Raw genomic sequence first — 13,664 nt, 5'->3', positions numbered from 1 at the left:
TTGGATGCCTGTGAAGTGGCTCCTGTTTATCAGCAATTCTTTTCAATATTTTATTTGAGTCCACTTTGTGATATGTTACAAAGTTTAGGAGTCATTTTTAAAGTATATGCAGATGATGTAAAATTGAGGTTTCTGGTTAGATCCACTAGAGATGTCATACTTGCTCAAATTTTCATGGTGTTGGGACAGGTGAAGTCATGGATGAAAGAATATAATTTGCTTTTGAATGTTTCCAAGATTGAAGCCCTGCTTGTTACTCGTGCTACATCTTGTACTTCATTACCATGTTTCTCATTTGAGGACATTACTATATTATTTTCTGAGGCTTATGAAATTTAGACTTCTGTTTTGATTCTACCTTTACTTTTCAGTCTCAGGGAAAATCAGTTGTAAGAAGTGGCTTCTTTAAACTGAGAAAACTAAGAAGATTAAAATATATTTTAGAAAGAACTGATTTTAGATCAGTGGTTCAAGCATTTATATTGCCCACAATTGACTACTGTAATGCTTTGTACATTGGTCTGCCAGGCTACCCAGCCATGCAACTGCTCCTAAATGTGGCAGCCAGGCTGTTCACTGGATGTTGTTTGAAAGACCACATTTCTCCTGTTCTGTAGAGCCTACACTGGCTCCCTATAAAATAATGTAAAAAGTTTAAAATTCTGGTACTGTCTTTTCATTTATTACATGATGATAGTCCGATTTAAAATCATTATTAGAATGGTACCAGCCTGCCCTGTGCTTTACGGTCAGCAAATTCTCAATTATTATCTGATCCTGGTGTCAGACATGTACAACTGAAGAAAACCTGTAATCGGGCTTTTTATAGAATAGCTCCAGTATTGTGGAATATTCTTCCACTATTATTATGTCAGATTTAGCACCTGAAATTATTTAGGAAACATTAAAGACATCTTTTTAAGGAAGCCTTTTTAACTTGAATAGATATCTATTTTAAATTCTATTTTGAATGTGCTTTTGGGCTTTCCTGAGAGTAATCTTCCAAGATTTTTATGGTATGTTTGTTATTATTGTATTTTATAAAAGTAATTTTGTTATGATTATTATTTCTTGTAATTGTATGTGATTATAATATTTTTGTATATTTTTATGTTTTATATTTTGTAGTCTGGAAAATAGGCAGAATATAAATTACTGTAATAAATAAGAAATAAAATAAATAAGAAATCTACACATATTGACAACCAAACAACTAAACCAAAAGAGTGACTGGGAAAACATCTGAAGAAATCAAGCAGCCAGATTTCTGAACTCTTAAAATGAATTTCCCTTTTTATTACACACTAAAAGAAAAAGCCTTTGAGGCTTATCTCCAAAAAATCACCTTGCTAGAAAATGTTAGGTAAATTGCCTACAGTTAAGGATTCTTTATCTGACAGTCCTTAGCAGCAGGAGCTGCATGTTCCATATAAGCTATACACGTTTCTTGTGAAATATCTTCAGAGCAGGCAAAATGTGTTATTTCTCATTCTAATGCCCTGGTGATTCTGGAGCTCAAGTCAAGTTCCTTAGCTGGGGTAGGAAGTAATTAGTATTTACATTAAAAATACTTTACTTGAAAGATACCTTTTGGTGTTTCTTCATTTAGTGCCTGAAAAGCAGGTGCATTGGGGTTCCACATCCCAGTGATAACATACGCTCGCCCATCACAATTCTTCCCCATGGATTCCTATGGATAAGCACAGAGGACATCAAAAGGGACCTTATATTCTTGGGAGGAGAATAAAATGTGCCAGTTATGCAAAACAAACCCAGATTCCCACTGGGATTTAAGAATGCCCTCATTGTTCTTTGGAAACTATATGGTGCCAACAGTGCTGTTCTTTGTAAGCCTATCAGAGGAGAAAGCATGAAATCAGGACTATGTTAGAGGAGGGCAGGAACTTTTACTCAGCAATGAGAATAGAATGTTCAAGTGAAACAGTACCTATAGCATTTGTACCCAGTCGGAGAACTGAAGATAAAGAGCTATAAATATACAAACTCATGGGCTGGTCCAGTGGCTCAGGAGCAGTTTGCCATGAAGAGGCACCTAGCTCAGTTCCCAAATGAGGTGTTAGACATCCCAGGTTGGCAAGATGGTAGGGGCTTCTGCAAAGGCAGTGTTCACAGCCCTCAGGAGGTGGGAGGGAGTCATGGTCATAAATAAGGGTGCCTCCGGGTAGTTGAATTTAGAGCATATGATACAGGGTTCCAAGGAGGAGCTCTGCTGCATGGCTCTCAGGCCTCAGGACAGTTGATGCAATGACCATACTAAAAACGATGGGAGGGAGAGTTTTAAAATAGGGTAAAAATCCAGGGGTATTTGCAAATGTTTTTTGGTGCCAGGATCCCAGTAATGTTTCTGATTGAACCATATGCACAGTTTTGCAATTTCAAAACTATGTATGTTTTTCTGGCAAGAAAAATTACCCACAAGTAAAGGAGGTACAAATCTAAACAGAAATGTCTTCCTTCAGGAATTTTCACAGGAGAAGTACGTGTATACTTTTCCTTTGAAAATTGGTGCAAAGCCCGCAGGTTAAAATATTTGCAGATTTCCCATCAACATTTTAAAGTTTTGAAAATTGCCTTCATAATGATTTAAACAAAAAACAGGTTTAATAGGTATTTTCCCTTCAGCTAACTTGGCATTCACCACACACACACACACATCCTGTGTTAGTGAATTTAGTGTTCACAAACGATTCTCTTTTTTTTTTTAAAGCAATAGTTATGCTTCTCTTCCCAGTTCTACCAGGGCAATTCAATCACACAACAACAAGGCTTTTCCTGTGCAAATACCATAAGCAATACTGAATTGTACAGAATTTCTGGGAGGCAATATCCTCTAAGGAGGTACACGGAAATCACGAAATACTGTAGATTAGATATGACAAATTAAAGAAAACTTGAACCTTGCTCTCTAGAGATGAAGATTATTAGCTATAGTTGTTCCATATACACCTGATAATTATTACTACCAGGGATCCCAATGGACATTGCAAAAGCACAACACAGCTGAATCACAACTATGTTAAAAAATATGGCCCATTTTTAAAAAATATTTTAAGTGTCCGTAAATGCAGCAATGCTATTAGTTTTAATAAAACTTGCTCCCTAGAATTAAAAAAAAACAACCCATCCAATTGATTTCCATTTTATTTCAAAGCTAAACAAGCTATTTCCAAGCTGTCTTAAGTTTTCAAAAGTTCCTTAGTCTGCATGTTAATATCTTGGTGTTGATGTGCAGTTTTATCATAAGATGTACATCCCACAACTCATATTTCTCTCTCTACACCCATCTTCGTGCACTGCGCTCATCAGGAAAGTCACTACCTATACCTTCTCTTCTACCACCAATTCCCAACTTCATGCTTTCCACCTGGCTGCACCATTTGCTTGGAACAGACTTCCTGAGCTTATGTGTCCCTCTCTTGCCATATTTAAATCCCATCTAAAAACCCACTTTTTGAGACTGCATTTCAATTTTATCCCCTAATTGCCCTGCTTAGCTTACAGTCTCATTAATTTTTAACTATTTTCTTAATAAATGAAATTCCCCAAGTTTCTTTTGCCCTGGATGTTTGTCTGGCTTAGATTGTAAACTCTACTGAGCAGAGACTGTATATGCTGAGTAGTATTATAGAAGTGTTAATTAGTAGTAATAGTAGTATATATAAAAACAAGCCGTAAAGCCCGTTAAAACGGGCTACATCCCTCTGTCTCTCACCTCCCCCTCATTCTCTCTCCCCTCACTCTTCACCACCCCCCTCCCCCACCCACTCCTCTCCACCCTCCCTCTCCTCTCACTCAGTCCCCCCTCTCCCTCACTCCCTCCTCTCCCTCCCACTCAGTCCCCCCTCCCTCCCACTCACTCAGTCCCCCCCTCCCTCCCACTCACTCAGTCCCCCCTCTCCCTCCCACTCACTCAGTCCCCCCTCTCCCTCCCTCCCATTCAGTCCCTCCCTTCACCCACCTCCATTTCCTCCCGGCGCCGTAAGCGCGACTTCCCGCAACCCTCACCCGGCTCCATTAACTCCTCCCGCTCCTGCCGGCAGATCTCGGGGGGGGGGGGTCACTCCCGCGCGCGCGGCAGTGACCCCCCCGAGATCTGCCGGCAGATCTGGGGAGGAGAAGTAGCGGCACCGCGCGCGGTGCCGCTACTTCTCCTCCCGCTCCTGCCGGCAGATCTCGGGGGGGGGGGCGCGGGAGTGACACCCCCCCCCCCCCGAGATCTGCCGGCAGATCTGGGGAGGAGAAGCAGCGGCACCGCGCGCGCGCGGCGCCGCTGCTTCTCCTCCCGCTCCTGCGGCCCCACCGCCATTTTTTTTCTGACCGACGTCCTTGCCCGCACATGCGCAGTAGAGCTGCGCTCTACTGCGCATTTGCGGGCCGTCGGTCACAGGCCATTTATAAGGTAGATTGTTAAATTCTCATCTTAGAAGATACAAACTGGGATGTACTGAGCTCTCAAAATTATGTAAACAGCAACTTGTTTCGTACAAAGGAAAAATGCAAGAGCAGAAAAACAGCATTAAGAAATGAAAAGCAGTATTACTGTTTTTATAATGATTGATTATTCTTTTGTATTTATCACTGTGGTCAGAACTGAATTATAAATAAGTGCTTTTAGTTCACAAATGATACTATAATATAAAGAACTATGTTTATTATTATTACCATATCCAGTAAGTGCATATCACTGTTTTTAACGTTTCGACCCGGACTTAACAGCATTCCAAAACACCTAGGAAAAAAAATTAGAGAGTATATCAGAATATGATAAAGAAAAATACAACCTGAGAGGTCAAGTTTGCTTTAATGACTATAGATCACTAAGTACTCCACAAAGGCCATCAACTGCATGGTGCTTCTAGCATTTCAAAAGGAGTAGCACTGATGAGTTATGTCCACAAGGCGGCCCTTTATCCCATCTTCATAGCTGTAGCATTATGTGGGGATTTTGTTGCTGTGAAGAATGATAAGAAATAGTGATATCCAATAGAAGATGCACTATAAATCCCGAGATATACATACACATGGGGGGGGGGGGGTCAAAACTTGAATAGTTGTAGAGATAAACACATACAGCTTCAAATGACCACAGAACTGGCTAAGGCTAGGCAATAACAGACAAACAGGCCGATACAGTACAGAGCGCTCCGGCGGAGCGAAATGTTAAACCGCGATTGGACGCGTGTTTGACGCGCTAGCGTTACCCCTTATTCAGTAAAGGGTCGAAAACGCGCGTCCAACCCCCCGAACCTAATAGCGCCCGCAACATGCAAATTCATGTTGATGGTCCTATTAGATATTCCTGCGCGATTCAGAAAGGAAAATGTGCAGCCAAGCCGCACATTTTACTTTCAGAAATTAGCGCCTACCCAAAGGTAGGCACTAATTTCTCCAGGCACCGGGAAAGTGCACAGAAAAGCAGTAAAGACAGGGCGATATTAAGTCGGAGGTCCCAAAAGTTACAAAAAGTTTAAAAAAAAAAATTTGAAGTCTGCCCGTGACTCGCGGATTGAAAACCGGACACTCAATTTTGCCGTGGCTGTCAGCGGGTTTGAGAACAGACGCCGGCAAAATTGAGCGTCGGCTGTCAAACCCGCTGACAGCTGCCGCGCCTGCCCAAAAAGAGGCGCTAGGGATGCGCTAGTGTCCCTAGCACCTCTTTTTACCGCCGGGCCTAATTTGAATACTGAATCGCGCACACAGGAGAGTGGTCTGTGCGCGCGCAGGGAGAGTGGGCATTACTGTATCGGCCCGAAAATTATTTATTTTAAGAAAACTACCTTCTTCCAGTGGCATTCATAGTTCACAACAGGGGTAATTTTAAGATTGCCCATAAAAGTGCAAAGTCTGCAGTCACTGCTTACTCACAGACATTGTACTAGTTTTCAAAGAAAAAATATGTGTATATTTTCCCTTTGAAAATTACTCCAGAAAAAGTGCGTACGCAAATTTACATATGCTAGTTAGCAGAGTTGCTTACCTGTAACAGGTGTTCTCACAGGACAGAGGGATGTCAGTCCTCACATATGGGTGACATCATCAAGATGGAGCCCAATCATGGAATACTTTTGTCAAAGTTTCTAGAACTTTGACTGCCACCTACTGGGCATGCCTAGCATAGCACCAACCATGCATCCAGCAGGGGTCCCCCTTCAGTCTCGTCTTATAGTAAAAAGTACATGCGAAAATAAAATAAGAAAACGTAAACGAACCCAACACCACGGGGTGGCGGACGGGTTTCGTGAAGACTAAAATCCTGCTGTCCTGTGAGAACACCTGTTACAGGTAAGCAACTCTGCTTTCTCACAGGACAAGCAGGATGGTAGTCCTCACATATGGGTGAGTACCGAGCTGAGGATGCCCGAGCAATGCACAAAATGTACCCAAAGATGTGCAACAGGCACAACAACTGGGGTGGAATTTTAGTAGAGGGCATCCTGAACCCTAATGGGTTGGCGGAAGGATTATGGTACCTCAGTTCGCAAATAAGTTGCGTAGTACAGACTAGCCAAAGATGGAATCTTGTCTGCCAGCCTTGTCTAAACAATAATGGGCTGCGAAGGTGTGGAGAGAGCTCCAGGTAGCAGCCTTACAGATGTCAGCAAGCAGTACCGAGCATAGGTGCGCTACTGATGTTGCCATGGCCCTGATAGAGTGTGCCTTGACACGGTCTTGAAGTGGAATGCCTGCCTGCTGATAGCAAAAGGAAATACAGTCCGCTAACCAGGAGGAGAGAGTCTGCTTACCCACAGGTTTACACAATTTGATGGAATCGAAGGAAACAAACAATTGAGTGGATTTCCTGTGGCCAGCTGTACAGTTTAGATAGAATGCTAGAGCACGTTTACAATCAAGAGTATGCAGAGCCCGTTCTCCTGGACTTGAATGGGGCCTGGGTAAGAAGGTGAGTAGTATAATGGATTGATTAATATGAAACTCTGATACTACCTTAGGCAGAAACGTAGGGTGAGTGCAGAGTACTACCCTATCATGCAGAAGTTTAGTATAAGGCGGGTAGGTGACTAAGGCCTGTAACTCACTAACTCTGCGAGCGGATGTGATCGCCAAAAGAAAAATCACTTTCCAAGTGAGATAGCGGAGATCATAGGATTGGAGAGGCTCAAACGGCGGTTTTATGAGCCGCCCCAAAACCATGTTGAGGTCCCAGGAAGGGGCCGGAGGGCACAGTGGAGGTTTAAGGTGGAGCAAGCCCTTCAAAAAGTGTGTTACAAGGGGTTGTACTGAAATAGGTACATCACAGACACCTTTATGGAAGGCAGCTACCGCACTGACATGTACTCTGATAGACGAAGTTTTGAGGCCTGACTCTGACAGGTGCCAGAGATAGTCCAGAAACTTCGGTGTGGAACAAGTGAAGGGTTCGATGGACATGGAAGTACACCATACCGTAAACTTGTTCCACTTGTAACAATAAGACTGCCTTGTGGAAGGCTTTCATGAAGCTACTAGGACACGAGAAACCAGCTCTGAAAGGTTAAGAGTTTGAAGTATTAACCTTTCAACATCTAGGCAGTCAGGGAGAGGGCCTGGAGGTTGGGGCGATGAAGACAGCCGTTGTTCTGAGTGATCAGAAGCGGGTCCTTCCCCAGAGGATTGTGCCGGTGTACTGATAGGTCGTGGAGAATTGGAAACCAGACCTGGCGTGGCCAATGAGGGGCTATCGGAATCATTAGCCCCTTGTCCCTTCGCAAATTCACGAGAGTCTTTGAAATGAGTGGAAGTGGAAGTGGAGGGTACGCATAAAGGAGACCGCTGGCCCACGAGAGGGAGAAAGCATCTCTTGGCTGCAGGTGTTGGCCGCAAGCAAGAGAGCAGAAGTTCTCTACTTTGCGGTTGTGAACTGATGCAAAGAGGTCTATGTGAGGGTAACCCCAACTTTGGAATATTGAGTCTGCTACAGTGGGGTTGAGGGACCACTCGTGCGGTTGAAAAGTGCGACTCAGCTTGTCTGCCAACACATTGTGCACTCCCGGCAAGTAGGTGGCCCTGAGGTACATCGAGTGGGAAAGGAATTACACAATTCTTAGGACTCACAACCTTATCTATAATTCTCTTCAACGCCCAGTCACTCTCTAAAAAAACCATAATCCTCAAAGACCTCTTGATTGATTGTAAGCCAGAAATCTGCGCCATCACAGAGACCTGGCTCAAGGATTCCGATATTGTCCTCCTCAATCAGCTCCCCAATGTAACTTACGACATTTTCACCATCTCGAGACCCAAGAAACGAGGCAGAGGCCTCCTCCTAGCAGTTAAAAAGCACATAATTGTGAACATTGAACCCCCTCCTAGACTTGAGACTGGGCTATACAAATCCCAAGAGCTACAGGTTTGCCTTGTCTACGCCCCCCCCCCCCCCCCCCCGGCCTGCTAGAACTCAACCCATCCCCCCTCATCGAGTTCATTATGGACAACATCAACAGTGATCCCCCCGCCATCATTTTAGGAGATTTTAATCTCCACATAGACGATTCTCCCCTCTCATCGTCCTGTGAAGCTTTCCTCAACTCCCTTGACGCCATTGGATGCAAACAAATCATCTCTTCCCCTTCTCATAAAGCTGGGCACACCCTAGATCTCCTGCTCATTAATTCCTGTATCCTCTCCACTAACACGCCCTCATGCACTCCTGTTCCCTAGTCAGACCATTCCCTTATCAAAACCTTACTCTTCATAAAGACACCCACTCTGGACCATCCTGCTTCCAACACATCTATTGCATTCAGAAAATCCTGCCCTAGCGAGGATCTTAGCTCAGCCTTCTCTGGATCCCTGTCCAAACTTGACTGCACTAATCCTGATACTGCAATCGAATCCTGGAGCAACCTCACCCTCGACATTGCAAACGAACTATGCCCAATAATCAGACGAAATCTGAACCATACTACCAAAAACCTAAATCTCTGGAATACCGCTGACTTAAAACAAATGAAAAATGATCTCAGACAAAAGGAGAGAGCCTGGCATAAAGACCCCTCTCTTCAAAAAGTCTCCTCCTTCAAATCCGCCCTACATCGCTACAGAATCTCCACCCTTAATGCCAAACGCGACTTCTACACCAAAAAAATCTACGACTACATATTCAATCCGCAAAGCCCTCTTTTCCCTTTGTCACTAAACTCACCAAATCTGCCCCTCCCCTCATTCCTGACACTGAGGCAAGTAGCAAATGTGAAGAACTGGCACTCTACTTCCACAATAAAATAGCAAATATTCTCCGCAGATTCCCCCCAGACCCTCACTCTCCCTTCCTGGGCACACGCTCGCCAGCTGCTACGCTCGACTCCCTTGACCTCACCTCATCTATCGAAATTGCTTCCATCTTCAAAAAGATTAAGCCTGCAACCCACCCCTCAGACACTGTTCCCACTAAAGCCCTCCTTACAATACCTGACACCATAGCTAAACCTTTAGCTGATATTATTAACTGCTCCCTCTCCTCAGGCATAGTCCCAGACACTCTCAAGCATGCAGTAGTCAAACCCCTGCTTAAAAAACCCTCTTTAGACCCTAAGGACCCAGACATGTTTTGTCCCATTTCCAACCTCCCATTCATCTCAAAATTCATGGAAAAGGTAGTCAACACTCAACTAACGGACTACCTTGAAGACAACAAGATACTTCATTCCTCTCAATTCGGCTTTCGTAAACATCTTAATACAGAATCCTTCCTTCTCTCCCTCTCTGACTGCCTCATCAGAGGCATGGACCAAGGACACTGCTACACCCTTGCCCTATTAGACATGTCTGCCGCTTTTGATATGATAAGCCATAATCAACTCCTCTCCAGACTAGCTGACATTGGCCTCTCTGGCTCTGCACTCCAATGGTTCACATCCAATCTTTCCAACAGACAATTCTCAGTCAAAATAGGCAATGCTGAATCCACCCACCATGCTCTCTCCCAAGGAGTCCCCCAAGGCTCTTCCCTCTCATCTACCCTATTCAATATATACCTCACTCCCCTCTGCCAGCTCCTTTCTGATCTTGGCCTCAAATTCTACCTATATGCTGATGATGTGCAAATCATCATACCCATTCAGGAGTCCTTAACCAAAGCCCTTGAATTCTGGAGGAACTGTCTTGTTTCCATTAACACCCTCCTCTCTAATCTCCACCTCGCTTTAAACACCTCCAAAGCGGAACTGCTCCTCATCTCACAACATATACCCCCCCAAACCTGCCCTTGCAAACGATCCTGCCTATAACGCCTTTCCTATGCAGCCTTGTGCATGAAACATCGGGGTTCAGATTGACCAGCAATTGAACCTAAAAAAACATATCAACTCTATCCTCAAGGAAGGCTTCTACAAACTCAATGTGATGAAAAAACTAAAACGATTACTCCATGCCAGTGATTTCCGCACTGTCGTTCAAGCCACCCTCTCAACAAAAATGGACTATTGTAACTTCCTCTTCCTAGGCCTCCCCTACTCTTCTTTAAAACCTCTCCAAATGCTGCAGAATGCAGTAGCAAGAACCATTTCCAATGCCCATAAATATGACCACATCACTCCTATCCTTAAAGATTTGCACTGGTTCCCGATCCCCTCCCGCATCCTATATAAAACCCTTAACTTGATCCACAAAGCCATATACATGCACAACTCTAACTGGCTTGAAGAGCCATTCCATCCAATATGCTCCAACCGACCCACCAGAGCCTCCAATAAAGAGACCTTTCATGTGGCTTCCCTAAAGAAGGCACACCTCACCTCCACAAGGGACAGAGTCCTTTCCATTGCTGGGCCTTCACACTGGAACTCCTTACCCACCAGCCTCCGGCTTGAGACATGCACTTCTAAATTCAGAGCTAATTTAAAGACTTGGCTCTTCAAACAAGCTTACCCTCAAATAGCCCCCCACCCCCTGCTCTCCCCTGTCCCCCTCCTCACTCCAAGCCAGCATTTAACTGAATCCTTGTGCATAGTTTTTGTTACATTTGTTACTTTATTATGTTGCTGTTTACGGGCTATCAATGTTATCCCAAGCAGCCCCAAGCGCTTGTTCTCTCTTACTTCTTTGCCATCTTCTTTGTTCCTATGTAATCCCTCCCCTTATACCTGTTCATTGTAATTTCCTCACTATAGTTCTGCTGTAAAACAATATGATGTCTCCACTAATATCGATATAGAAAAGTCTATAAATAAATAAAAATAAATATGACCCAGTAAGACCAGAAAATGACATGCAGTTGAATGTTGTCGAGACTGCAGTCTATGGGCCAGAGAAGCGAGAGTGAAAGCTCGATCCAGAGGTAGGAAGGCTTTTGCTTTTGGAGTGTCCAAGTCGGCCCCTATGAACGACAGGGTTTGAGAAGAAACTAACCTGGATTTTGGAAAGTTTATGAGGAACCCTAGGGAGATCAGGGTATGCAAAGTGAGACGTAGGGACGTCAGTGCAGTTTGTTGAGTGGGAGCCCTGATCAACCAATTGTCGAGATAGGGGTAGATATGGACACTTTGACTCCTGAGAAAGGCAGCTACCACTACGAGGCACTTGGTGAAGACTCCGAGGGGCAGATGCTAGGCCAAATGGTAACACTTGATACTGGAAGTGTTTTGGGCCTACTAGGAACCGCAAGAATCTGCTATGTGACTGAGTAATTGAAATGTGTGTGTAGGCATCCTGGAGGTCTAGAGAGCAGAGCCAGACTTCCCTTTGGAGAAGGGGAAAAAGAGAAACCAAGGTCACCATCTTGAACTTTTCTCTTTGAAGGTATTTGTTTAAGGTGCAAAGATCCAGTATTGAGCAAACACCACCTGTCTTTTTTGGTATCAGGAAATACCGGGAGTAGAACCCCTGCCCCTGATGGGAGAGGGGCACTGGCTCTATTGCTCGGGACTGGAGGAGGAGGGAGACCTCCTACTCCAGGAGTGATGAGTGGTCGGATGTTCCCTACGTCAGCCGAGGTGGGGAATCCGGTGGAACAGAGAGAAAGTTGAGGTGGTAACCTTGAGTTACTACAGCAAGTACCCACTGATCTGTGGTGACTGCGTGCCAGGGTTTGGAGAAGTGGCACAACCGGCCTCCGACGGGAAAAGCCAGAAGTGGAGGCTAGGTACTGCTCTCTAGGAAGGAGTCAAAAGCCAGACACTGGACCTGGCTGGGGGGCTGGCTGTGACTTCTGTACTCGAGGTTGTCTGGGTTGGCTTTTTTGGTAAGGCTTAGAAGGCCGACCCCTGGACGCCAGGGGATAGTATCTCCTTTGCCAGTAGACTTGTCTCTTGGAGTCTCTCCTAAAGGATCTTTTGGAAGAGGAAGAGAGATCAGAAGGCAGTAAGGAGAGTTGGCGCAGAGTCTCTTGGTGGTCCTTGAGCTGCATCACTGATTCTTGAATCTTTTCTCCAAAAGATTATTCCCAGCACAGGACAAGTTAGCTAACCTAATGTTTCTGTTTGTCTGACGTATTTGAAAAGCTGTCTTCACAAGAGGCACTCCTTGTAACAAAACAATGTTCCACAGTTCCACAACCTTCTCAGTTCCTGGACTTTCCTCAGACTGCACAGCACTTTCAAACTTGGATATAAAGGTTGCATATCTGAAGGGATATTCACTGGTTATTTTAATATTACAATTTTGTGTGAACAAGGTTTTGGGAGAAAATACACGGGCGGATTTTCAAAGCCCTGCTTGCGTAAATCCGCCCGGATTTATGCGAGCAGGGCCTTGCGCGCCGGCGCGCGCAGAACCCTGGGACGTGCGTAGGTCCCGGGATTTTTGGACGGGGGCGTGTCGGGGGTGGGGCCGAACGACGCGGCGTTTTGGGGGCAGGATACGGCGTTTCGGGGGCGGGCCCAGGGGCGTTCCGGGGTCGTGGCCGCGCCCTCCGGAACTGCCCCCGGGTCGGGTCTCGGCGCACCAGCAGCCCGCTGGCGCGCGTGGATTTACGTTTCCCTCCGGGAGGCGTAAATCCATGAATAAAGGTGGGGGAGGGGGTTTTAGATAGGGCCGGGGGGGTGGGTTAGGTAGAGGAAGGGAGGGGAAGGTGAGGGGAGGGCGAAAGAGAGTTCCCTCCGAGGCCGCTCCGATTTCGGAGCGGCCTCGGAGGGAATGGTGGCAGACTGCGCGGCTCGGCGCGCGCCGGCTGCCCAAAATCGGCAGCCTTGCGCGCGCCGATCCAGGATTTTACAGGATACGCTCGGCTATGCGCGTATCTTATAAAATCCAGCGTACCTTTGTTTGCGCCTGCTGCGCAAACAAAAGTACGCGATCGCGCAGTTTTTAAAAATCTACCCCACACTGAGGTTCAAAATATGAATATTTTATACAGGATACAATATTTATTTTGGAAGATTTATGCACATCCTTTTGAACATTTATTTACAAGAACCTTTTGTATGCGATGATTAGAAATGGATACTCCTAATACTCTTAAGTCATCTTGCTGAATATTGGGTGATCTATGAACATATTTTTTCACATGTTTAAAATAATATACAAATAGATATATAAAAGTTTAATAGGCACAGAGATCTGTCTCTAATGTTATGAAATTTTCTTTAGATAAAAGTATGTGACATCTCTGGATCCTTTTGATATAATGAAAAACATTAAACAGGATACGGGGATTTTGACAGATTAGTTAGTGTTCATTAACAGAAGAATACAGTGACGTTCAAATC

At 44.9% G+C, this 13,664-nt stretch overlaps 1 protein-coding gene across 1 annotated transcript in view; it reads right to left on the bottom strand.

Annotated features, from left to right (window-relative positions):
- RABGAP1L (RAB GTPase activating protein 1 like) overlaps nt 1-13,664 on the bottom strand; it is a 768,100-nt gene that overhangs the window by 608,374 nt on the left and 146,062 nt on the right. Inside the window, 2 exon segments of the mRNA XM_029618149.1 lie at nt 1,588-1,690; nt 4,684-4,750. Of these exon segments, the coding sequence (XP_029474009.1) occupies nt 1,588-1,690; nt 4,684-4,750 (170 nt within the window).

Source organism: Rhinatrema bivittatum, chromosome 10 (genome assembly GCF_901001135.1).
Source record: "Rhinatrema bivittatum chromosome 10, aRhiBiv1.1, whole genome shotgun sequence".
NCBI lineage: Eukaryota > Metazoa > Chordata > Amphibia > Gymnophiona > Rhinatrematidae > Rhinatrema > Rhinatrema bivittatum.
This window is presented reverse-complemented; position numbering and strand designations above follow the sequence as displayed.